At 40.1% G+C, this 26,615-nt stretch overlaps 1 protein-coding gene across 1 annotated transcript; it reads left to right on the top strand.

Annotated features, from left to right (window-relative positions):
* Positions 1-334: 334 nt before the first annotated feature.
* Positions 335-25,906, top strand: megf8 (multiple EGF-like-domains 8). The gene is made up of 44 exons (XM_079627023.1): positions 335-463; positions 1,840-2,100; positions 2,792-2,955; positions 3,212-3,427; positions 3,539-3,719; positions 4,901-4,989; positions 5,109-5,322; positions 5,574-5,754; positions 6,547-6,692; positions 6,804-6,914; positions 7,898-8,049; positions 8,591-8,692; positions 8,832-8,979; positions 9,274-9,437; positions 9,679-9,882; positions 9,981-10,184; positions 10,785-11,027; positions 11,161-11,279; positions 11,414-11,545; positions 12,064-12,177; positions 12,282-12,365; positions 12,451-12,708; positions 12,831-13,015; positions 13,108-13,321; positions 13,425-13,665; positions 13,790-13,922; positions 14,400-14,653; positions 14,772-14,882; positions 14,975-15,093; positions 15,179-15,416; positions 15,505-15,676; positions 17,854-18,017; positions 18,155-18,290; positions 18,411-18,642; positions 18,725-18,851; positions 19,250-19,460; positions 19,912-20,126; positions 20,218-20,413; positions 20,917-21,085; positions 21,178-21,370; positions 21,877-22,047; positions 22,143-22,273; positions 23,120-23,252; positions 23,342-25,906. Exons 2-44 carry the CDS (start codon positions 1,929-1,931, stop codon positions 24,824-24,826), a joined length of 8,628 nt encoding a protein of 2,875 aa, XP_079483149.1. The 5' UTR covers positions 335-463; positions 1,840-1,928; the 3' UTR covers positions 24,827-25,906.
* The last annotated feature ends 709 nt before the right edge of the window (positions 25,907-26,615 follow it).

Raw genomic sequence — 26,615 nt, 5'->3', positions numbered from 1 at the left:
GTTGACAACCATCTGGAAGCGCGTACACACACACACACACATCCCCAGTTAACAAACACTGCACACAGCTGCACGATTCAAGACGCGTCCTGGACATCAGGAAAAACTTAGGCACTCGGTTTATGTTGGAACAGTTATTTCTTGGATTTAGCCAGAAGTTAAACCAAAGAGGAAGCGCACATTCTTCTTAATAACATCTGGGTATGTTTGGTAAATAAAGCCATCCTGTGAGCAGAGCTCAAGGCCTTTGATTCCAGCAGCTCTCACACATCATGATCCGCGGTGGTCTCGCGCTTTAAACCGCCGCTGGGCTCAGCTGCTACACCACCACTACAATAGCCGCAGCGATACTGCTGCGGCGTCGCGTCGCTCAGCGCGTCTATTTTCTTATCTACCTGACACAGGATGTAAGTTACGAATACCTCAATGCTATAGAAACATGGAGACCAAGACTTGGGAATTGGTGAGTATATGAGCGGAGGACGATTTGCTTTTTCCCGAGTGCTAGCGGGATAGACATGGCTAACGTTAGTCGGTTAGCTTGTTTAGCTAAAGCGCTGGCTCAATTGTCGGTTTTAACAGTCTCTTTGATTGATACGAGTCAGTAAATGCTTAACTGACAATGGACAGATGTACATTGCTATATACATTTTTGTTTCACTGGGGGCAGTCGGTTAAATGTGATGACAGAACAGCTAGCCTAAGTAAACCGTTAGCTCAGCATTGCTGTTACAATGATGCCTGTGTCAGCTAAACCACTTGACAAGACATACTAGTTTAAAAGCACAAATTGGAAAAAAAGATTGGAAAATTAATCTAGTTCCAAATGCATTCCTTAGATTTTATGTTGGGTAATTATCTGTGTGTATGTCACATAGTTTCGTGTTGAAAGTGCTTTTTTTCCCTCATAAGGTTTGTGCTACTTTGCAGCAAATATGGGTGATTCTGATATATTGCATAGTTTTTCCAAAGACAGCTTAGGGTTGTTACAACTTGCAAGCATCCCTTTTGCATCAGATGTTGTCTTTTTGACAAGATAAGATCAAATAAGAATGCTTTGATTATCCAGGACAACGAATTTACAGTTTCTACTGTCAGTGATAAGACATAAACATAAAACAACAATAATTAATAATTATTATTTAATGATTAACCCCTTTTTGGAAATGGAAACTTTTTTTTTTTTTTTTACTTTTATGTTTTGTATCATCATGTTTGATACATCAGGCTTTTTTGGCTAATATGCTATTGTTAGAATATTACAATCAATCAATAGAATATTACAAAATCAATCAATCAATCATTCAATCAATCAATTGTAGGGCCAAAACATGGTTAATGCAAAGCAATAAAATGATTGAGAGATGTCCATAAACAAACATATTCTTATGTTTACTTGGAAAAAAAAATCTAAAGATTTCACAGAAAAATATGTATACATGTAGCTGTTTTATTTGATTTGTGCAGTGTCTGATCTGTTCTGTGTTAAATGTTGATGGTGGTATTTGACAGTGTACAGCACCTTGGTCAACAATTGTTGTTTTTAATGGTGCTATATAAATAAAGTTGGCATTGACGTACTAGAACTTAAAGGTGGATTTCTAGAATTATAATAAAAGGCCTTTTACTTGCTAAAAAAGTATGAAATATCAGTTAGAAAGCAGAAGGCATGTAGAAGATTTACATTTTTCAGCAGAGGTTTTTCTGCAAAGTGTTGATTGAGTTAATAATTTTGAGGTCTATAAATACAGTAGGATATTTAGGGATGCCATATAGAGTTAATTTGACTGCTGTATTATTTGTGGATAATTCATATAATTTTATGTTTTTTCTCTATAGGTCTCCATACAGTGAGCAAGTCCAACTTCCCACCCTCCAGCAGTTTCTCCATCTTTTTCTCACTTTGCCCTTTGCGGCTGGAGGAGAGGATGATTTCCCACACCCCGACTCTCCTGCTGCCTGTCTTGGTGGTTCTGATCCCTGTTATCTGGGCAGGAGACTGTAAGGGCCAACGACAGGTTCTCCGGGGTGTCCCAGGATATGTCACTGATGGGCCGGGAAACTACTCTGTGAACGGGAACTGCGAGTGGCTCATTAAGGGTTGGTGTCAAAATCTACAAAAACAAAGGGCTGATGAATGAAATAAGCTTTATTAGCATATAGTAGAAATGAAAGGGATGATCGTTTTCAGCTTTTTTTTTTGTAACTTGAATAAAATGAGAATTCATCCAATCTTTCTTTCTAAATACATCTTAATGTGAAAGATTTGTCCATGCATCTGTTTATTTTTATTTATTTTTCATAATTTGGTCAATCCTGAAATTGTTCTCTTCAAACTACAGACCTCTCTGTGGTGACGTATGACATACTTCTCCAAATAATTAGTCAGTCTAAAGTCTAAAGTCTGCCCCTTTCTGCAAGCTTGCATTCAGATCTGCCTTCGTCCAATCAACAACCGATAGATAAACCAATACATTGTTTTTCTATTTTGATTATCTGTTTCATTTGGATGTACGTCACAATATGGAAGAAAAGTCACTACTTATGTTTTATTGCAACTTGAATTCTTTTGTCACATGATTAAGTTGGTATTTCAGTATTTGCTGCTTTAATCAAATGAGAGCTGAAGGAAATCTTCTGCAGTCTCATCATGTTACTAAGGATGGCTTACCTAATAATTATTACAACTAATATCAGTAGCTAAGTGACCGTGACCCTTCACTCTCTCAATTTTTATAGTTGTATGTTTGTTCTATTTGTAATTGGAACTCTTCCTGAACTACTTCTTCAGCTCCCAGCAGAAACCATCGCATTGTGCTTAACTTCACGTTTATGGAGACGGAGTGCACCTATGACTATCTGTTTGTCTACGATGGAGATTCCTACCAGAGCCCCCTACTGGCAAGTTTAAGTGGCACCACCCTACCACAACCAATTGAAGCAAAGTCTGGTAAGGTAAGCCCAAAGGATCAGTTTACATCCTCTGTTCAACTAGTCTGAGTCTGTGTTTTCCTTTTCAACGAATCAAAATTCACTCCCCCTTTTTTTTTTTGCTTAATACTTTTTATTCTGCTTTGAGAAGTTCCATCTTCGGTATTTCCATTTATGTCAGCGTGTGTCTATTTTATAAGACCATTTCTTTCTCACTTTCTGCCTCTCTTTGCGCATAGTCATTATAATTTGTTCATCTTTTTGTTATGTTCTTTACAAGATGCTGCTCCACCTCTTCAGTGATGCCAACTACAACCTGCTGGGCTTCAATGCCACCTACACGTTTTCGGTTTGCCCTGGGGACTGCGGGGGCCATGGGCGCTGTGACGTAGCTACTGCCCGCTGTCAGTGCCATCAGGGGTGGGGAGGAGTGGACTGCAGTACCCCTCTCTGCTCCCAGGTCTGCACACAACATGACCATGGTCGCTGTGATAAGGTAAGCAAAAGGGAACCTCTTAATCATACTCATGTTATTAAAGCAGCAAACACTGAAATATCAACTGAATTATTTGACTAAATAGTTATTGAATCCCTCTCTTGATCACAGACGGGTGAGCATTGTATCTGCAACCCTGGCTTTGTGGGACAGAACTGTCAGCTGGGTCTCCGTGACAACAGTGGGGCAGGACAGTGGTGGGAGGTGAGCTCAGGTGACATTCAAGCAACCCCTCGCACCGCCTCTGCTGGAGTTTACCTGGCTTCCGCTGGAGCCATGTACATGTTCGGAGGTAAGACGGAGGGAGAAAGTTATTCAGCCTTTCCCATCGCGGACTGCTCATTAATCACTTCTCATGATCTGGGATGTGGGTTTCACACATTTAAAAAATGTTTTTTAATTATTTGGTTCAGGGGTTTTTCAAACTTTTTGCCAAGGTTTCTTGCAAAGGACCCTCCTCCTACAAAATAAAGGCAGCCATGTATCTTCAAGTATAATATCTGTAAACGTATGAGAAATACATATTAAAGGACAAGTTCGCTATTTTACACTTAAAGCCCTGTTTTCAGATAGTGTCTGATGAAATAGAACGGTTAAGATTGAAATTTGGACACATGCTGCTGGCCTGAGAATTTTCGGTTTCTGTGGTAGCACCCCCCCACCTCCACAATGGCTGTATAGGTGCACTGGAAATATCCTTCCTAAAACTTTCGTTTACAAAGACGTGAAACTCACCGAGTGGTCAGGGGTGTTCACTGACATGCTCCCACAAAAATCACTGCAAAAGATGCTTTCCAACAGGTTTTATCGTAGTTTTTGGATGTGCTGTAAGGTACGGTATTACAAAAACTACGATAAAACCTGTTGGAAAGCATCTTTTGCAGCGATTTTTGTGTGAGCATGTCAGTGAACACCCCTGACCACTCGATGAGTTTCACGTCTTTGTAAACAAAAGTTTAATGCGTTTTAGGAAGGATATTTCCAGTGCACCTATGCAGCCATTGTGGAGGTGGGGGGGGGGGGGGGGGGGGGGGGTGTGTGCTATCACAGAAACCGAAAATTCTCGGGCCAGCAGCATGTGTCCAAATTTCAATCTTAACCGTTGTTTCATGAGAAACGATCTGAAAACAGGGCTTTAAGTGTAAAATACCGAACTTGTCTTTTAAGCTTGATATATTAAATTGTTATTTAATTGTATTTTATATTATCAGTCTACTAAAGCAATATTTACTTTGTTCATTTTTTTTAATACAGACATTAAAATGTTATATACAAACTATATACAGACTATCTGATTGATTGAATCAATCAATTGATCACAAATTGTAGAAAAGCAAAATGGAACAGCAATATTATAAAATTTGGTGAATGTGAAAAAAAAAAAAAAAAAAAAATTATTTGTGGACGTTAACTTGAACATGAACTTGCTTTAAAGTACAGCTGTGATTTATTTCAATTCTTTCTTTATTTCAGGGTTTGATCTGAATAGAGCATTGGGGGACCTTCTTGTTTACAACTTTTTGACCAATAATTGGGAACAGATGTCACATTCATATAGTCCAGTAAGAAACTTTTTAAAATGTATTATTTATTAAATAAAAAAATGTCTTATCTTATGTATTTCTAATTCAATACAATTTTCATTTTAATGATCCCATAAATAATATTACCTCTGTATCAGGCTCCTCGACATTCCCACATAGCAGTAGAATGGCAAGGTAACATGGTCATCTATGGTGGTGAGCTTTCCAACCACTCATTGGCTAGTGATGTATGGGTGTACCGTACACAGCAAAATGAATGGCAGCAGCTAGGCCAATCAAACTCTTCAGGGGCACCCAGGCTGGCAAATCACGCTGCAGCGATAGTAGACAACTATCTCTATATTTTTGGGGGTGAGTAAACTATATTCCTATTCTTAAATGGAGTATTCTAAAAAAGACCAACATGAGCATTAATGTGATTTAGTTGAAAGCGCATGCAAAAAATACATGCTTTACCTCTTTTTTCCTTTCCTGCCATTTGTCCCCACAAATGTCTGTCTGTGTTTATCTCGCTTCTTCTTTTTTATATATATATTAATATTTTTTTGTTACTTGGACTTTGTACCTATCCTTAAGAATAATTGATCGACCTGTGTTTTCAGGGAGGACAGAGGAGGACATGTTCTCCTCATCACTGTACCGGTTCCGGTTATGGGATGGAGTGTGGGAGGCAGTTCAGCCTACGGGCGGAAAACCACCTGCTACCGCAGGACACAGCATGGTTTATCATGCCCATTCTAAAACTCTGCTGGTGTACGGGGGGCACAGACCTACCACTGCTAGGTATAACAACACCAGCTTACCACTGTATCGCACACTTTTGTGTTTGTAGTATACAGTAGTCAACATTTGAAGTGGATCAAAAAAGTTAATCAAAGTTGTCCTAAGACAATAACGGGTATTGTTCAAAATTCATGTATAACTTTGATGTAAGGTTTTGATCCACTTCAAATGTTGACTACTGTGTGTGTATAATATTTATAAAAAAAATATAAATATATCAGATCTTGGCTGCGTGATTGTTTATATCGAAAGCTGTTATCACACAAATCTATATATAAAGTTGGACATATAATATTTACAAATTTATCCACATACAGTACACTCACGTTCACGTAGGGTGATATATACTACATAGAAAATCTCAACTGCTCGATTGCTTGTATCATCACAAAATGTAAATATTTTCTCCCAACTCTGCTAAATACGACTATCAGGTATGAAGATATTAAGGCATCATAAACATTAGTATCACGATTTTATTTAATTGTGAAAAGCGCTTAAATTTGACTTGACTGACAGCTGGACAATGCTGTTCAAATCACATTGAAAGGCCCTAAAGCATACATAAGTTTGGCTGAAAATATGTGTAGTTCATAAAAGTCTGTAAAAACAGGAGTTCTCTATTAAATGTTATTTATATCGCTATTCAGAAAACAAAATGGGGGAATGAGCAATTTTGAGCATGAGCACATAACATTTTTTAAACTAGTACTTGGAATCTGACAATGTTCATCGTTTCGTTGTTTTTGTTTACAAGTTCTTAAAGTTACAGTCTTCTACTGTCTCAACCAGGTTCAGTGTGCGTGTGAACTCAACTGATGCTTTCCATGTTGAGAAACGATTTTGGACTTCCTTCCGCTCACGTTTTCCTGCCAGTGGCCCGAGGGAGAGAGCATTCCACACCGCCACCGTCATCGGAAACTACATGGTAGTGTACGGTAAGTAGAGATGAGAAGTAGAGCTACACCCAGCCTTATTGTTCCTTATTGTTTTCACAATGAGTGGGAATCAAATTAATTAAGGGAGATCTGTTTCTGTTTTTATCTCAGGAGGGAATGTGCATATTCACTACATGGAAGAGAAGTGCTACGATGAGGAGATCTTTTTTTATCATCTTGGTTGCCATCAGTGGGTGTCTGTTGGCGAAAGCCTCAGTCAGCGTAAGTGTATTTTTAATGGTCAGGGAGAGAGTCTGTTTGATACGTTGTTTAGAGAGGAGATGAAGTATGATGATGCATGTGATTGATGATCCATGCCTCCCTGAGGACTCTTTGCAAAAAATAACAGAAGAGCTTGTAAGGAGATGCTTCAGTCTGACTGGGGGCTTGTTATGACCTACTCTTGAGAGGTTATTTGTTGTGTAAATGCCCTTGTGTCTGATGCAGATTTACTGGCCTTCAGCTTTTAAACGAATGAAATAAGAAATAAAAATGCCCTCAGATAAAACAGTGTTTTCTGTTTATTTCTTTTTTTTATTGTAACTTAACCAGAGAAAGCTCACAGGTTTGGTACCCTCCCTAGTGCCTGTCAGGATTTTTGCAATTGTTATTTTTTTGTGTCTGAGACATTTTTCTGAAAGGTGGTATTATTCCATAATGATGCTTCAGTGCAGCCCTCTAGGATATTGGGATTCTTGTAACTCTGTAATTGTACTACAGCATTTTATTGTTTCCTTACTTTAGTTATTTTCAATAAGCATTTATAGAAGAATGTGCATCTAATAAAAGGAATGTTCCAAGTTAAAGGGATAGTTCACCCAAAAATGAAAATTCTGTGATCATTTACTCACCCTCAAGGTGTTGTATTGTTTTTCTTTGTTCTGCTGAACTCAAAAGAAGATATTTTTAAGAATGTGGTATACTAGGGAAGTAAATGGCTGCTGTCAACTGTTTGGTTACCCACATTCTTCAAAATATTTTCTTCTGTGTTCAGCAGAAAAAAAGAAAATTGTACAGGTTTGGAACAACTTGAGGGTGAGTAAATTATAACAGAATTTAAATTTTTGGGTGAACTATTTACCGGTAAGCTCAATTAGCAGTTGATTATCACAAAAAACAACAATTTTTTTTTGAGAACTTTAAATGATTTTTACATATTATTTTTTCTATGACATGCTAACATTGTTTCCTCTTTGCACCTATAGGAGGTGCGTCAGTGAGAGGCCGATATTCCCATATTGCTGCTGTCATGGAGGGACGCGTGCTGCTAGTTGCTGGCGGTTACAGTGGGGTTGCTCGTGGTGACCTCTTGGCATATAAAGTACCGCTGTTTGTAAGCAGTGACCCAGGAGACAGGGTAAAGACTTTAGATTACACTTTTTCTGGGGTTTGTTTTTCTGTAAGTGTTTGTGTACACGCATTACCATTCAAAAGTTTGAGGTCGGTAAGATTTGTATTTTTTTTTAAAGAATCTCTTAGATTTATTTATTTTGATAAAAATACAGTAAAACAGTAATATTTTGAACTATTATTAAAATTGAAAATAAGGGTTTTCTTGTTATTTTTTTATGTAATTTATTCCTGCGATGGCAAAGCTGAATTTTCAGCAGCCATTACTCCAATCTTCAGTGTCACATGATCCTTCAGAATTTTTTTTTAATATGCTGATTTGGTACTCAAGTATTACTTAATGTTGAAAACATTTGTGCTGCTTAATATTTTTGTGGAAACTGTTTTTCTTTGATCAATAGAAAGTTCAAAAGAATAGGATTACATTTATTTGTAGCTAAAATCTTTTGCAACATTATAAATGTTTTGACTGTCACTTTTGATCAATTTAATGTGTCCTTTTTGGATAAATGTGTGAATTTGAGTACATTTGTGTTTATGTATAACAGGACACGGTATGCGCCGAAGCTCCAGATGAAAGCTTGTGCCTAAAAAATCCAGAGTGCAGTTGGTGTGAGGGTCGTTGTCGGGAATACCAGCCCACCAACCCGGTAATACTTCTGTAGTTTTTTTCATTTGCATTCAGCTCATCTCATGAGCTTTTGATCACTCATGCCTTTCTAATGCCAACAATAATTTTCACTTGTGTGTCTCACTGCTTCATCTGATATATGTGTGCGTTTTACACAGTGTGGCAGCACCGGATGTCTGGGCCTGGCTCGTTTCTTGTCGGACTGCCAGTCATGTCTGGTGTTCAGTGGGGTGCCAAACTCTCTGCCACGAGTCTCTGGGGAATTTGGCTGGTGTGTGCAGAATGAGTCCTGCTTGCCTGTTTCAGGTAAAGAGAGAGGAGAGAGCAGACCGTAACATGACTTAAAACATTGTAGATATGAGACCACACACTGCTCAGTAAATCTTTATTTCTAGACACTTTTTACAGTCTTTGAAATAATGTGTTACTGAGTGCCATGTGTTTGTAGATCAGTTTTAGTCGTGCTGTGTGAACAAACTGTCTTTTCACTGGTTTTTAAGCTCATTTACACAATATACGTTAATGTCAAGTGACCTGTGTGTGTATATGTAATCCTTTGGCATATCATGTGTATATTTTGTACACTTTGACCCCTGGCAGAGCGCAGTGCATGCCGCGTGGACCAGATCTCTGGGGCGTACGGCTGGTGGGGGGAGCGCACGCGTTTCCTCACCTCCCTCCCCTTCTGTCGCACCGAGAACTATGTCCCGGGACTGCACCTGCTCACCTTCCAGCATCCACGCAATCAATCACAGCCTGACAAGGTATGACAGGTTCAATCCTGAGCTCTCATGACCCTAGCGCTAGACACTTTCTCTTTTCTATGCACCCATATATGGTTCTCACCTCTGTTTTTTCTGTTTATGCACTATTCTTGTGCTATGACTTTTATTATTTAATCTCTATATTTTCTACTTCCAAGTTTTTTCTTTAATCGATGTTACTCTTCCTCTGAGCACCGTTCACCTCTGCTCTTCTCTCTCACACTCGTGTGCTTCTTTGTAGGTATCTATCTTGCGCAGTACCTCCATCATCCTCAATCCCTCTACAGAGATGGATGTAACTCTGCAGTTTCGGGGATTTATTCATCCCTTATGGGGCGCCCCTCCTCCTGCAGCACCACCTCAGGAAACTGTTGCCATGTGGGCTCGAATTCAGAAGCTCCACTTCACTGCTCAAATGGCTGCCGGACCCAACTCTCTTCAACTGGTATGGAATATCACAAAATCAGGTTTCCTCTTTTAGACAAGATAGTCTTGTCATGGGTTACAGTCTCTTGAGGCTTTTTAAACCTCACTTTCGTGCAGACGGATGTGCTGGGACGGTGGTCCGCTCAGGAGGAGAAGGAGATCCGTATGCTATCCCGGCCGGATGGTTCCCGTCTGTTCCAGAATCTTACACGAGGAAACTGGTACTTGATCCAGGCGGAGGGCTACCTAAATAACTCGGCATCGGGACAGACTAGTGAGATGGCTCTTACCTGGAACCGCACAGCTTTACCTGGAGGCAGTGTAAGTGTATATTAACTAACAGAGCAGCTTCAAATAAGTCTCATATTATATCAGACTTACAAAATATGCTAGATATATCTTGTTAACATTTAAATTTTTAGCACTGCAACTATTGCAATACCAGTTACATTTCATTATTCTTGATAAATGAAGTGTTTTCAGAAACAGTTCTCAGTTTGAAAAATGCAGAACTAGTAATCTTTTATTCAATCCCATTTAATGTTTTATTCATGTTTATTCAAAAATGTTATATTTATATATAATTGTTTATATAAAAATATTGTTTCTTAAACATGTTGCATATAGGATTTCAGATTTCAATCCCAACAATTTTATAACCCTTTGATTTGATAAATATTATTGAAAATTATATAATGAATGTTGTTTTTGATCAAAATTATTATGACCTGTCTTAATTATTTGTATTATATATATATATATATATATATATATATATATATATATATATATATATATATACATACATATATATATATATATATATATATATATATATATATATATATATATATAAGAATTATCATATAATGTGGTTCATTGCTCTTTTACATCCTTTCCTTAATTTCCAACATTCCCCAGGAGATCTCTTTCCTGTTTCTCGAACCCTTCCGTTCCAATTCGTGTTCAGAGTACCGCTCATGCTCGGCCTGCCTGTCTGATCAGTCTTGTGGCTGGTGTCCCACCATGAACCTGTGTTTTCTGCGCTCTGACATCAATCAGCAGCCTTGCATTGACCCTCAGGGAGAGGAGCGCCACCTACTGCTCAACCCTCAGCATTGCACACTGTGTGAGGAGTATAGAGACTGTGCCTCCTGCACTCAGGTACTGCATCTACGTCAACGTGTCTGAGAGACTGCCACGAGTGTTTTGATCCAGAGCAGCATGCAGTCTGTTTACCAACTTTAGTTTTCTGTAAGACTGCAGCGGAGTTTCTCTCATGTTTGAATGTTTGTAGGACCCCTACTGTGAGTGGCAGATCAACTCCAGCAAGAAGGGAGATTATCTGTGCAGTCGCCGTGGGAGATTAGAGGGGTCTATCCGGGAACCAGGAGGGTGTCCTAAAGTTTGCAACCAGTGAGTTTGAAGTGATAAACTTGTCTATGAATTATTTGTTTGGTGTATTTAATATCTGATGAGACTGAAGGACCTGAAAAAGATATCGACCTAGGTTCTCTTTTAATATGCCATCCCCTCTCTCTCTCTTACAGGAGGTTGACGTGTGGAGAATGTTTGTCTAACTCCAGTCAGTGTGCATGGTGTGAATCTGCTCAGACCTGTTTCTACTTTGCTGCGTACCTCACAAAGTTCCCCTATGGAGAGTGCAGGGACTGGTATGACAGGTAGGATTTTGCAGCTTCTGCTGCGACTTTAAATCATCAATCACAATAAAGTCGGACTTCTACTAAATTAATATGAACTGATAGTGTCAATGTATTATATTCACAATGTTGTTTTTATGGAACCCAGTAATGTGAATATAATTATAATAATAATAATAATACAAATCAATAAATATAAACAATATGATTTATAACTATTAATGTAATAATATTTAATATTATTACTCTTAAAATTTAGAAATGTAAAAATCTCTGAAAATAAAATTAATTAATTTGAATTATGATTGAATATGATTTATTATCATTATACTGTAAAATAAAATATATTCAATAATAAATATATTTTTTGTTGTTAATATTAATGATAATAATAATAACGATGAGAAAAATAATATAAAGTACAGTAGTAGTAGTAATAGTTCTCTCATAATTTCCCTCTTCACTTGTGCTTTCTGTACTGAACTACACAGGTTGTCGTTGCTTTTGCTGAAAATCTTCCTCTGATCTTCTCTCTCCAGTGTTCACTCTGTCCCTCAGTGTAAGCAGTGCTCTGCTCTCGCCACCTGTTCAGAGTGTCTGCAGACCTTTCAGTGCGGCTGGTGTGGAGACTACAACAACCCCACCATCGGCAGGTAGGATAGAAGCATATATCAGTGAATTAACTTCATAGAAAACTTCTTTTCATCTCTCTGTTATCCTCTTTACATTACTTCCTGCCCTTCTGTTTTTTCCTCAGGTGTTTGAGAGGTGACTGGGGTGGGATGGATGATCCCTCTGCTGTTAACTGCAGTATGGCTGTAGCTGAGGTGAAAGCCAGCAGGTGAGATTAAAACACTTTACCTTAGTGGATGAGCAAATGTCTTATGATAATTATTTGATTTCCCCCCCCTTCCCTCTTCCATCAGCCCTGAGCCTCAAACTTTATCGCCCCCTCGGCTAATGGAGCTTGAGATGGAGATGGAATTGGAGCTAGAGCTGCTAGAAGGTATGGAAGGAGATGGAGATGCTGTTTGGTCCTATCCATCCTGTCCAGATGTGGAGGAGTGTCGCTTGGGCTTGCATACCTGCCATCCCTCCGCTACCTGCGTCAACACCCCAACCTCTTATGAGTGTCACTGTGAGAGGGGCTTCACAGGAGATGGAGTTCACCACTGCAACCAGACGTGAGACTTTCTGTTACACTGTTTGCAGGGGTGGATGTGTTTTTTGTTGTTGTTGAGCCATTAGTTATTACAGCTCATAGTTCTGGCTTGTAATTTGTAATAATGTTCATGCTCTCTCTCAGATGTTATAATGAGTGCCGTCAGGGCCGGTGCAGTGGGAGTCCACGGTTTGAGTGCGAGTGCTCTTTGGGTTGGACCTCGGACCCGGCCACTCTGGTGCTGAGTGGAGTGGAGTGTGATGTGGATTGTGGATGTAACTTCCACAGCACGTGTATTACGGCTCCAGGGATCTGTGACCAATGCCAAGGTAAAGAACCCTTCTGAGTTTAAAACATCCATTTCTCCATCTTTTAGCTAGTTCTAAACCCTTACCTACTTTATTTTTATTTTCCTCCTCAGATTGGACAACAGGGCCACACTGCGAGCACTGCAAGCCTGGTAGTTTTGGTTCTGCTTTGGCAGGGGGTGAAGGCTGCATTGCCTGTCAGTGTAATGGCCACGGTGACGCTCTACAAGGGTTCTGCCATAACCAGACCGGCCAGTGCTATTGTACCCACCACACCCAAGGCCTACACTGTGAGTCCTGCCTGCCTGGATATTATGGAGACCCCAGGTGAGTTTCACACTTAAGACTAGCTCTTATTAGGTGAGAAAGGTGTCTTCAAAAGTGAGGGTATTTATTCACAATAACATTGAAATTCACATTTTCCACACAGGAACAACGGTACCTGTTTCAGGCAGTGTCAGGGTCGCTCTGTTCTGCTTTCCTCCTCTTCTTCTGTACCCCTGTCCCTCTCCTCCTCTCTGGGGTGGCATGGAGCAGTCGGTGGCCATGGCGGGCTCTCTCATTGCCTGTGGGTCCTCTCTGTGTCCCAGGATTTGGCTCCATGCATGCCTGGGCAATCATGCCCACCTGTGGCCCTGACCTGGCACCCAGATTCACACACCCAGTGCACAGTGAGTAGATTATGCCACATCAATAGTCTTCATTCATTACTGTCAAAACAGCATTTGTGGCATGTAAAATATAGTTACCAGCAAATATTGTGGCCGTAAATGTTTGCATTTATTTATCCGACAGAACTCCTATGTTTATGTATTTGATGGGTTGCCACGATTCCTCAGCAACGGTGTTGTGCACTCCGACCGCAACCTCATTGGTGCATTCTGCGGCACAACAAGAATGGAGCCAATTACTGTTGAGGCTACATCAGGTGAATGACAAAAATAAGGACAGAATAATTACGTCATAGTGAATTACACTAATGAAAGTTTGGGGGTGTTATTTTTTTTCCCCTGTGATTGCAAAGCTGATTTTTTTTAGCAGCCATTACTCAAGTGTTCAGTGTCACATTATGCTTCAGAAATCATTCTAAAGCTGGTTTGGTGCTCAAGAAACATTTCTTATTATTATCAAAGTTGAAAACGGTTGTGCTTTTTATTTTTGTGTACATTTTGTGATGCATTATTTCTAGGATTCTTTAATGGATAGAAAGTTGAAAAGAACAGGTTTTATTTTAAGCCAACATTTTTGTAACATTATAAATGTTTTTAACGGTTGCGTACTTGCTGAACAAAATGATCAATTTCTTAAAAAAAAAAAAAAAAAAAAAAATCTTACTGACCCCAAACTTTTTAACAGTCATGTAGTTTTATATATTGTCATGATAACTTATTTTTTTCTCCTCTAGGGGTGGTATCTGTGTATTTTGAGGCAAATGTTACCTCAGGACGTGCTCAGGGTTTTAATGCCTCATTCTGGGTGAAGCGATGTGGAAATGGAAGTTCTGGAGAGGGTACAGCTGTCTCGCCTGAGTGCCAGGCAGGAGCTCAGTGCGTAAACGGCCTCTGTGTGTGTCCCCATGGTTTTGGAGGTCCACAATGTGACCGTCCTGTCTGCCCAGGGAATTGTGGGTCAGAGGAAAGCCGAGGCACCTGCAACATGGTGTGTAACACTCCTACTGTGGCCAATTGTGATGCTCAAGAACATAAGATGTGTACTAAAGTGCATTTAAGACATGTCCCACAGTTCTCAACTTACATGTTTGCATATACTTTTACAGACCCTTGGCCTGTGTGTGTGTACAGAAGGCTGGACCGGATCAGACTGTTCTTCTATCTCAGACCCAGACAGTCTGGTTTGGGAAACGTTGCTCGATACTCAGCTCTCTGCGGTTAGATTAACTCTTTCCTTTAAGACTATAAAAAAAAAAAAAAGATTCTGTTCTGAAAAAAAGATTTTGGTCGGTTTGTTTTCCTCCCACAGAATAAGGCACACAGGTTCCTCCAGAGGATGGGCCACTCCTTGGTGTCCGGGTCACAGGGCACTCTTTGGATGTATGGAGGCCTCTCACTCTCCGAGGGTGTTCTAGGAAATGTTTACAGGTATAATCTTGTGCATTTTACTTGATAACTGATGATAATTTATATAAAAAAGTTGATAATATATTATATATATATATTGGTCCAGGTATTCTGTGGCTGATCGTCGCTGGACTCAGATGTTGACCAGTTCAGTGGAGGAAAGTTCAGAGCCCCTGCCCCGCTACCATCACGCCTCTGCTCTGGTGTATAATCATGACCCATTTTCTGGCTCCCAGACAGCCACTCACAGTTTGATGTTGGTGGTTGGTGGGGTCACAAAGAAGGGTGTTGCCAATGACACATGGTGTCTGAACCTCAGCAGTTTGGTGTGGAAGCAGTATAAGGTATTGCATTTTGAATATGCGTACAGTGCTCCTAGGCATCTCTTCAGTTGTGTTAAAAGTGCAAACTGACTCTGACTTATGTGTTTAGAGCTCAATGCTGCCCCCTTTGGCTGGACACACTCTAACTGTGCGAAGAGGCTCATCTGTGCTGCTGATTGGTGGTTACTCGCCAGAGAATGGCTTTAACCATCATTTGCTGGAGTTCGGCCCTCAGTCTGGGAACTGGACTATAGCTCCACACACTGGCACACCCCCTACAGGTAGAGATAGAGCACTATACTTTTTCTGTACCTAGGACTGCCATAATTGAGAAATTTTTAGGGATGGCCCGATACCGATACCAGTATCGGGTATCGGCCCGATACTGAGCTCATGTACTCGTACTCGTACTCGTAAAAGCGCCCCAATACCAACAACCGATACCAGCGTGTGTACAGTGTTTGTGTCCAGACAAAGAAGCACTGACAACAGAAAGTATAATGGGGATAAAAAAGAAGGCTGTCTATGAAGTAAATGTATCATATTAGTGAAATATTAAACAAAATATAGTAACGCCTATATAGATGTGGTGCGCGAGCTGATAAGAGAAAAACGCGCAGTGGACTGAGCGCGCCGCGGCACCGAAGCGCGAGCTGGTCGAGCGCATCAGACGTCAGTGGAAAGTTTGTAGTTCAGTCGGATATCAATGGCAAAGAAAGTAAAACGAGGCATGTAGCTTATTATTAACATTAACTGACCAGAGAGAGAGAGAGAGAGAGAGAGAGAGAGAGAGAGCGCACTTCTGTTGAATGCTCTGGATTGCTGATCGTTCACTCGGCACGTATATTTGGATTAAAACTAAATCGTATATGTAAGTAAAACATGAACTGTTACCTTATTTATGTTTAACGACATTATTACAGGACATTTGCAGGTCAAGAAGTTACATGAACTTCAAACATCCAAAGCGCGCGCCCCGAAAACCATCGCCTCAGACAGCGCGCGAACACTGAGTGGAAGTCTTTCACTATTGCGCTTGAACGGATGAATTCACACAAAACTATGTAAAAACGCCCGTCTTGGCGAGTATCCTAGTAAACAAAGTATATTATATGTCAAGTGAATGTAGACAGTATAATTCAAATGGGGTCCGTGCGTTCGGTCTTAAAGGGGCAGCAGTTGAATTAATCTGCTGCTGTGTTTTAATGTTAACCAGACAAAGGATTATCTCTTGACTAAATAGGCTACCTTTTTTTGTAACTTCACAAAAAGATCCATCTATATTTAATTTATACAGTAATGAATATGCAGTGCATTAAATATATTTGATGAACAAATTAAGTTTACATTTAATAAACAAATATGATTTGACATTCTTTTGGTTTCTCTACCAATACATTTAAAAATGACAAATGCATGAATTAAATTAATTGAAAATAAAAATACAGGTATCGGTTACGGTATCGGTATCGGCGAGTACCAAAAATGGAAGTATCGGTATCGGACTCGGCCTGGAAAAAGTGGTATCGGGCCATCCCTAGAAATTTTGACTGTTTGTCATTTACATTTAACAATTTATTTGCCTGTTTAGGTCACTGAGAGTGTAAGCGTAATACCCATACACAAAGAGGAAAACATTTATTTACATCATTTAAAATAAAACGTTTAATTTAGGTTTTATAAACAACTATATTTAACAATTTGGGGTCAGTGAGATTTTATTTGAAAGATATTAATTCTATTCAGCAAGGACACATTAAATTGATCAAAAGTGACAGTAAAGACTTTTATGTGTCATCTTAAATAAGGGCTTTTTTCCAGCTTTCTATTCATCAAATAATCCTGAAAAAATGTGTATCACGATGTCTACAAAATATTAAGCAGCATGACTGTTTTCAACATTAATAATAATGAGAAATGTTTTTTTAAGCACCAGATCAGCATATTAGACTGATTTCTGAAGGATCATGTAACACTGAAAACTGTATTGAGTAATGATGCTGAAAATTCAGCTTTGCCATCACAGGAATAAATACAAATTTAAAATATATTAAAATAAAAAACAGTTCTTTTGAATTGTAGTAATTTTTCACTGTATTATTGTTTTTGCTGTATTTTTTATTAAATAAATGCAGCCTTTTGTAAGACGCATTAAAAAAATCTTACCGACCGCAAACTGTTGAATGTTGGCGTAACTATTAATATTTTTAAATCTTTACAAATATCTCTAATGGGTCCACTTAAGAGATTTCCTTTCACCTGAATATAATAATAATAATAGTAATATTAATAATTGTTGTTATGAATATTAGAATACTATTAAATTGTATCATTTATATCCTAAAATCTTCAGTTTATTCACCCATAGCGGGCAAAAAGTATTTGTCATTATTACACCAATATTAAAATGACGTGAAACCGCTTTATACTCCTGATTCAATAATTTTTTCCTTTTCAGGTCTTTATGGCCACTCAGCTGTGTATCATGAACAGACTGATGCTGTGTACGTGTTTGGTGGTTACCGTTTTCACGTTGAAGCTGTAGAACCTTCTGGAGAACTCTACAGTCTTTATTACCCCAATCTTACTTGGTCCTTACTGGTCCCCTCTCAGGGAAACAAGGTAACTGTGAAATAAAGCCAAATTGAGGTCAGAATGATGTATGTAAAAGCAGTTGGTAGATTACACTTAGATTAGCAGTTGGTAGATTACAATTAGAAATGGTAGATGACACTAATCTTTTTTTGTTTTTTCTCCAGCCTCTCTCTCGTTTCTTCCATGCTGCGGCCTTAATGAAGGACACCATGGTAATTGTAGGAGGCAGGACAGGGGAAGAGGATTACAGTAACACAGTTTCTCTCTATCAGATCAACTGTAACACGTGGATACAGCCAGGTAACAGTTACAAGTATCTGGATCCATTATATTAATTCTACACTCGTTAGCACTAGTTCAAATGGTGTGGGAAGGTTTCACTTCGTTTTTTTAAGGCCTTTTCTTGTCCCATTCCTCTAGTGTCCTCGGTGGGAGAACCTGTAAACCGTTCAGTATCCTTAGCGATGACGGGGTGGGGTGGTCGCCTGTTCCTGTCTGGAGGTTTTAACGGAGTGACTCTGGGTCGGCTTTTGACTCTTTCCCTGCCCACTGACCCTTGCATCCTTTTGCCTACTCCTGAGGCCTGTAACAGCAGTACTGGCAGCTGTGTGTGGTGCCGAGGCACCTGTGCTTCATTGGACACTGCAGAAAGGTATTATAGGAACTAATTTACAGAATCTTAATTTACAGTAGGCAACTTTTTTTCTAAATGACGATGTTTCTCTTTTTAACAGATTGGGTTGTACCATTGGTCAGTCTACCTGTTTTCCTACTCCTCGTTCTCCTGATCAGTGTCGCAGACTTAAGACTTGCAGTGAGTGTCTGGCCCGCCACCCTAAAACATTTTCCAGCCCGATGCAGGTAAGATCATCACATCACAAGCCAAAGTATTTCAAGACTGAGCTATTTAGTAAATGCACTACAAAGCCAAATAGTACCTAATTAACAGGTTTGGCAAGGCCTTTTAATTTCAGTAAAAACAAATCATATAGTGTACACTGCCATTGCCATTGGGGTGGGTTTTTGTCTTTAATGCTCGCCTCACATTTATTCCTGTCTTTTGCAAGGCACTGTATTTGTGCATAATAGAATGTTTGTTTATAAAGCCTAAAGGAAACATATTACTTACTGACCTAACACTTTTGAATTGTGTCCATATGGTCACAATTTCAAAGATCAAGAAGAAAAGTTTAAAACATTTAGAGTTAAAGCCAATCTTAGAATTGGAAAAATGGCATGAACTTCTCTCCATCTTTTAGCTTGCTCTGCAGTGTAAGTGGTGCTCAAACTGTCCCGAGGGAGCATGTATCAGCAGCTTAGTAAGTTGCACATCAGAGCACGACTGCAGGATAAACCAGAGAGAGATCTTCCTGTCCAGTAACTGCACTGAGACCAGCTGTGAGGCGTCTGACTGCCCCAAATGCACAGCTTCTGGGAAATGCATGTGGACACGCCAGTTCAAACGCACAGGTGAGAGTGACCACACAATGAGCAACAGTGATTCTACGGAGCCCCTAAGGGGACATGCCGGTGGAAAAAATATGAGATGGGAGGAACAATTATTATATAACTATATTATTATGTTATATAACCCAATATATATTACTAAAATAAAAGTGTTGCATTCCCCCAACAAACGAGCCAATGCCAAGTTTCTCTTGGCAACTTTTAAGATTTAAACGTCTCTTTATACAAATATCAGCAAAACCGCTTGTAGTTAAAGAATTAGTTCACCCATTAATTACTCATCCTCATGTTGTTCCAAACCGGTAAGACTTTCGTTCATCTTCGGAACACAAATTACGATATTTTTTATGAAATCTGAGAGCTGGCTCACTCCTTCATAAGCTGCTTGGTTTTAATTACAATTTTTGGGTGAACTAACCCTTTAATATTTTTTACTTTTGGTTTAAACGTCCAGGTGAGACCAGACGTATCCTGAGCGTAAATCCAACGTACGACTGGACGTGTTTCAGCTACGCCTTGCTAAACGTGTCTCCCATGCAAGTGGAGTCCTCTCCACCATTGCCTTGTCCTGAACCCTGCCATGAAATCAAAACCTGCAACCATTGTTTAAGCTCCCGTGGCTCTGATGGAGGCTGGCAGCGCTGTGTATGGAGCATGGCACTGCAACAGGTAATGTTTTCATGAAGTTATTTCTAACTTGATGATTTTCTACAAGGAATTCGACCTGTAACCTTGTCACCTGTCATCTTTTTTTCTCCAGTGCATGAGTCCCTCCTTTGTTCCGTTGCGCTGTGAGGCGGGTCAGTGCGGCCGTTTGCTAATGGATGAAGATTCCTGCTCTCCGCCGTGCTTCCAGCTTACTCAGTGCTCCCAATGCATTTCCAGGCCACAGTGTGGCTGGTGCGCTGCCCGTGGTGGTAACGGTGCAGGACGCTGTCTTCAGGGAGGGCTGAATGGTACATGTCTTTGTCTTTCTGCAGATTCAGCTTGTGAATCATGTAAAAATGGATGACACTGAATTTATTCATAAGTTATAAACCTTTTAGAGGCCTGCTGTATTCAGTTGATCAAAATATCCTTGCCGGGGTATGGAATGGGAGAGAGCTGGTTTTGCTGTCATTGTACAAATGTATTAGAGCACTCATTGTCGTGATTGACCTGTAAGACTCAAGTATTCCAGAGAAATTTCTTAGTTCAATAGTTGCCCACTTTTTTTTCAGCAGCCTTGGTATTTTCCCCATTAGGATTTTTAACAAAGTTTTTTTTTTTTTTAAGAGTTAGAAGCTACAAACCAAACCAACCAGCTAAGTGTGACTGTGACTTTTACTTCCAGAAACTGACTTTTGCACTATATTTAGACTCAACACACCTCTCTAGACAACTTCTGAACTGTTACACCCCACCTATTTCACTCATTTATCTATTTTTCTTAAAACTTAATTGTCTTCCTACTCTCCAGGCGTGAGTGAGCCTCTGTGCCCACAGTGGAACAGTAGCTGGTCCTTCCTACACTGCCCAGAGGAGGACGAGTGTGCCAATGGACATCACCACTGTAATATCACTCAAGACTGCCATGATCAGCCTGAAGGCTACCACTGCACATGCAGACAGGGCTACGTACTAAGCAGGTATATTTAACAGCTTTCATTCTCAAACCGTATCATTGACCTTTCAGCGGTTGAGTAGTTAATGTATGTTTTCCTCTCTCTCTTCTTCTCAGTGTGTCGGGTCAGTGTGAGCCAGTGTGCGCTCAAGGCTGTGTTAATGGGACCTGTGTGTCTCCAGGAGTCTGTCAGTGTCACTTTGGGTTTGTCGGGGAAAACTGCTCCTCTCAGTGCCGCTGTAACAAACACAGTAACTGTAAAAGCATCTCTCAGCTGGACAACTGTCTAGAGTGCAAGAATAACACAAAGGTAATAAGAAGGTTCAAGTGGGTTTTTGTTGTTAGTGGGGTTGTTTTTGTGCCATGAATAGATCCTTATAAGAATTATTGCCTTTCGTTTTACATAATCATACAAAAGTTTGGGGTTGGTAAGTTTTCATGTTGAAAGAATGCTTATAGTCATCAATGTTGCATTTATTTGATCAAAAATACAGTAAAGCAGTAATATTCTGAAATAATATTATAATTAAAAAAATTTTTTAATTGAATATATTTTAAAATGTTTTCCTGTGATGGCAAAACTAAGTTTTTAGCAGTCATTTCTCCAGTGTCACATGATCCTTCAGAAATCATTCTAATACGCTGATTTACAGTAAAAAATAATTGTGCTGCTTAATATTTTTGCGCAAACCGTAAAATAATTTTTTAAGGGTCCTTTGATTAATAGAAATAATTTGTAACAACTTAAATGTCTTTACTGTTACTTTTTATCAATATAATTTGCCATTGCTGAATAAGTCTTTTTTTTCTTATTAGGGTCAGCACTGTGAAAAGTGTAAGCCCTTGTTTGTGGGCTCAGCAGTGGGAGGTGGGATGTGTCGCCCCTGTCGCGAGTTCTGCAGAGGAAATAGTAATGTATGTCTGTCCAAAGACGAGCATCGGAGGGCAGTGGAAAATCCCAAAGACTATCCACTGGACCGTGACAGTGTAAGCAGTGTTTGGGAGATCTGTTCTCTCTGTATTCAGTTGATGAAGTTTTGTTGCAGGGCCTGAGTCCTTCTTTGTATACTTTTGCTTCTTAGATTGAACAATGGGCAACAGAGGGCCCTACTGAGGACAATGCTGTGTGTGTGAGCTGTCAGAACAACAGTGTCGGGGATAAGTGTGAGAGCTGTCTCAGTGGCTACTTCCTGCTGCAAGGGAAGTGTGAGAAGTGAGTGGATCAGAAAATTAGCATTGTTTGTTATTGTTCTCTTATATTTCATTAGATATTTGTCATGCTTGTATTCTTGTGAGAAAGTAGAATGCACTATATATAATGTGCAATGTTTGCAGATTTTTTCCTGAAAGGATGTTTAGACTTTAAATTTGCAGTAAAACTACAGTAAACTGTGCTGCAATGCTCTCGACTTGGAAGCATTGTCCTTTATGATTTTTTAAGCATATCCCTTGACTCATTAGCCCCTTTCACACAGCAATCCCAGTAAATTACCAGAACAATTTCTCCATTAAATACACAAATGTGCTGTTAACACAAGCAATGGCATTCGGTATTTTTACTGGTAAGATACCATTCACACATCAGTACCAAAATACCGGTACACTCTGTGATGAGGCGTTTTCTTCATCCACCAGAGCTTTATGATTGGCCCAAAGCAACCGTTTTTACGTCAGCGCATTCTGACCTCATGTGCTCATAGTGGTAATCTTCCTTCTTTGTTCACACACAGCATCATACCAGTAATTTACTGGTAATATTACAACTTCTCAAACCGGGAAATTGCCAGAACTGATTTACTGGTATTTTTGAAAAGGTCTTGTTCACACAATCTCTTAATGGTAATTTACCACTAAAAACGGTGTGAAAGGTGCTATTATTTAATTTGACTGCCAAAAGTTAGCGCATGTTTACAGAGAATAAAAAAAAAAAAGTTGGCAGTTGTCTACCAATGTAAGAGATAAGAGAATGGCTCAATCTTAAGGTTTTTAAGTAATTTGTAAAAAATACAAAGTTTCTGATCCAGTTAGACTTCTATTGTTTTCTATTGCTTGCTTGTAGATGTCAGTGTAACGCCCATGCAGACACCTGTAATGAACATGATGGAACTGGCTGTCCTTGCCAGAACAACACAGAAACTTCATCCTGTCTGAGCAGCCCACAGAATGACCGCAAAGAGTGTTACAGACAACAGGTAATGGCCAATTCCTTACAACCAATGACATTTTATTCTGTATTTTACAAATAAGACCATGCATGCCCTAATCCTATTTGTGCTTCTAGTGCGCCAAGTGCAAAGATTCATTCAATGGCAATCCAGTAAATGGGCGGCAGTGCTACCGGCAGTTCAACGTGGACAGTGAGTGCTGCTTCGATCCCACGTCACAGGTCAATTGCTTCCATGAGCCCAACATCCGCAATTTGCTCATGGGCCGCACAGTGTTCTTTTCTGCCCAGCCCAAGTTCACTAACGTGGATATCCGTGTCACCATTGACGTTACATTTGGAGAGGTCGAGGTCTACGTATCCAACTCGCATGACACCTTTATTGTGGAGGTAGACCGCCAGACCGGCGTGCATACCATCAAGATTGAGGACGAGGCCACCTCTGCGACCGTTTCACGGGGAGAAAAGGAAGTTCCTCTCGCCCCACCGTCGCCCATGAAGGTGTTTGCGAACACCTCGTCGGCATTGCTCGGCACTCTGCAGTCTACAAAGTCGCAAGGTACAGATCGTGAGGTGCGGGAAGAACTAACTGAAGGTCTCATAACCTACATCACCGTGTGGAAGCCACAGACGGTACTAATCGTACGCAGTGTACGGGACCGCGTGGTCATCACCTTCCCGCACGAATTGCACTCGCTCAAGTCCAGCCGTTTCTATATCGCCCTACGCGGCGTGGGCACGGATACCCATAACGGAGAGTCTCAAGGCCTCCTCTTTCTACGACAGGACCAGGCCCACATTGACCTCTTCGTCTTTTTCTCTGTCTTCTTCTCCTGCTTCTTCCTCTTCCTGTCTGTCTGCGTGCTGCTCTGGAAAGTCAAGCAGTTCTTAGACTTCCGCCGAGAGCAGCGGCGCCACATTCAAGAGATGACCAAGATGGCCTCTCGCCCGTTCGCCAAACTTACAGTCTTTCTGGAGCCAGAGGAGCCGCAGCTGGTTTACTTGCCCTCTGCCGGAGGGGGCAGCGCCGTATCCCTGGCCCAGGTCCGGACAGGCAAGCTTGGTGGCATGGTGATGGGCCAGAGGGGACGACCTGGGGCTTTGTCCTACAAACATGACCCCAGCACAGGCACTACCATTCACCTACACCACCACCACCATCTCGCTTTGAGTGGAGGCACCAACGGACAGCACCTTCCCCTGCACTACCTGAACACTCACCACTATGCGCCAAGCTCTACGGCTAACTCGACCTCGCATCACCATCACCATCATCCGTCCTCGCATGGCAGCTATCAGCATTTCTGCCGCTCCGACCCCTTCCTTTCTCAACTCATGGGTTTTTCGTACTCGTCCTTCAAAGTCGGACCAATAACTCTGGAGCCCACAGACGACGGGATGGCAGGGGTGGCCACTGTGCTCATACAGCTGCCAGGAGGCATCCTTGCACCCAACCGGGCCTGCTTGGGTTCGGCGCTCGTCACTTTGCGACAGAATTTGCAGGAGTACTGTGGACATGGTGGAGCAGGAACGCACCCTGGTGCTGGGGGCGGCCGAAAAGGCTTGCTGGGCCACCAGCATCTAACCACCATGGCCATGTGAGGAGAACGGAATGAGATGGGAAATGAGTGGGAGAAAGATTTTGAAAAGGAAAAAAAAAACAATCGAGGGAGTTTTCTTGAGCAAGAAAAGGAAGGACAAAGGAAGTTTCAAAGGGACAGTTCACCCCAAAAATGAAAATTCTGTCAGCATTTGCTCACCCTTATGTTGTTACAGGAATGACTTTTTTTGGTCCATGCAATGAAAGTCAAAAACAGAAAGACAGCAAAAGAAAATGAAATTGGACCCAATTGACTTTCATTGTATGGACAAAAAACGCTAAGACATTCCAAAATATCTTCTGTTGTGTTCCACTGGAGAAAACATACAAGTTTTGAATGACATGAAGGTGAGTAAATTACCATTTTTATTTTCAAGGTAAACTATCCCTTTCGTTTTGGTTTGCTTTGTTGGGGCTACAAAAGGGATGTATTTATTACAGGAGAGAAAAACGGTAAATCATAGGAAATGTGATTTGTACATATACTGTAATTAATTAAGTGTTGTTTACTTGTTTATCACTCCTAACAAACTCCTATATTGACTTAAGGCAGCAACCTTTATGCAATGCCCTACTTTTATCTCCTTGCTTTACTGCGTCCTATATATACACTACTGAAATTAGCTCTACAAGACGATGACAACGGCATGACATATCAACCGGTGAAAAAGTTGTCTTTGCAGCTGAACCAATGTGCTTTATATTTTCATGTGACAATCTGAACTGCCATCCAAACCAAGAGACGGCGCACCATGTCCGCTTGAATGTGCAAAACTTTGATTGTCTGCAAAAAAACGTGGACAGATGTTGTAAAAAATTTAGTTGTAATGCTTTTGTTACTGGTATTTTGTCATGGCTGTGATTGATTGATGCTTCCTGTAATATAGCAGATTTGAATCTAGTCAATAGGTCAATAGTTTCATGGTGAGCCATTGGCTTTTTTATATACGTATTCATTCAGACTGAAGATGCATTTCAGACTGTCAATCAACAGCTTACATGTCCTTTTTGTTTGCATTGATGAAATGCCTTTACTCACTTTGCCTTGACAAGACGTTTTGTATTAAATTTAGGACTGAATGAATTTCTATTTGAGTTTAGGCCATTAATCTTTAGTGCTGCAATTGTGGGATATATATATATATATATATATATATATATATATATATATATATATATATATATATATACATATATATATGTGGAATAAGCTGATTAACCAAGGGCCCATGCAGAAAAGTAAAAAAAAAAAAAAACACATTGTGTAAGAAATGAAGGATACTATTTTCTATTTTTTTTCTATTCCCTCCTTACACTACTTCAGTTTCAACAACTGTTGAATATTTCATATTACTTTAATCTTTGTAGGACAATGGGATGATCAATTAAATGTATTGCTGCAGCATTCTGATGGGTCATGTTTAGACCGATGTATGAGATCTGTTGAACAAAAAGTGCAATGGAAATTTTAAACCTAAAATATAGTATGCTCCTGGTGAGAATCAATACAAGGTAATAAAATAAAGAGAAGAAAACACTACAGTTAGCGCTTTACATGTATGATGGTTCTTGGTGTTTGTATTGCCATTTATATGGAGTCACCATGGTTTTGCTTATTTGTTGTTGTTTTTTTTTGAGGATGGACTGTTATTTTCCACTGTGTTCTGACTGGTATTTATGTTGATGAAGAAAGTTAAATTTTCTCTCTTTTCTCCTTTTTTTCCCCAATGTCTTTTTTTTTTGGGGGGGGGGGGGGGGTCCTGGTGAATTATAAGATACTATGAAAAGTGT

Source organism: Phoxinus phoxinus (assembly GCF_949152265.1).
Source record: "Phoxinus phoxinus genome assembly, chromosome: 10".
In the NCBI taxonomy this organism is placed as follows: domain Eukaryota; kingdom Metazoa; phylum Chordata; class Actinopteri; order Cypriniformes; family Leuciscidae; genus Phoxinus; species Phoxinus phoxinus.
The sequence above is the reverse complement of the archived record's forward strand: the minus strand, read 5'-3'. Positions and strand labels throughout refer to the sequence as shown.

What these genes read in the sequence shown, in the direction of transcription:
- megf8 (XM_079627023.1), top strand. Translation starts at nt 1,929, where the DNA reads ATGATTTCCCACACCCCGACTCTCCTGCTGCCTGTCTTGGTGGTTCTG. An exon ending in ACTGTGCCTCCTGCACTCAG is followed by an intron (nt 11,028 to 11,160) that starts GTACTGCATCTA and finishes GAATGTTTGTAG; the next exon opens with GACCCCTACTGTGAGTGGCA. An exon ending in ATCCACTGGACCGTGACAGT is followed by an intron (nt 22,048 to 22,142) that starts GTAAGCAGTGTT and finishes TTTGCTTCTTAG; the next exon opens with ATTGAACAATGGGCAACAGA.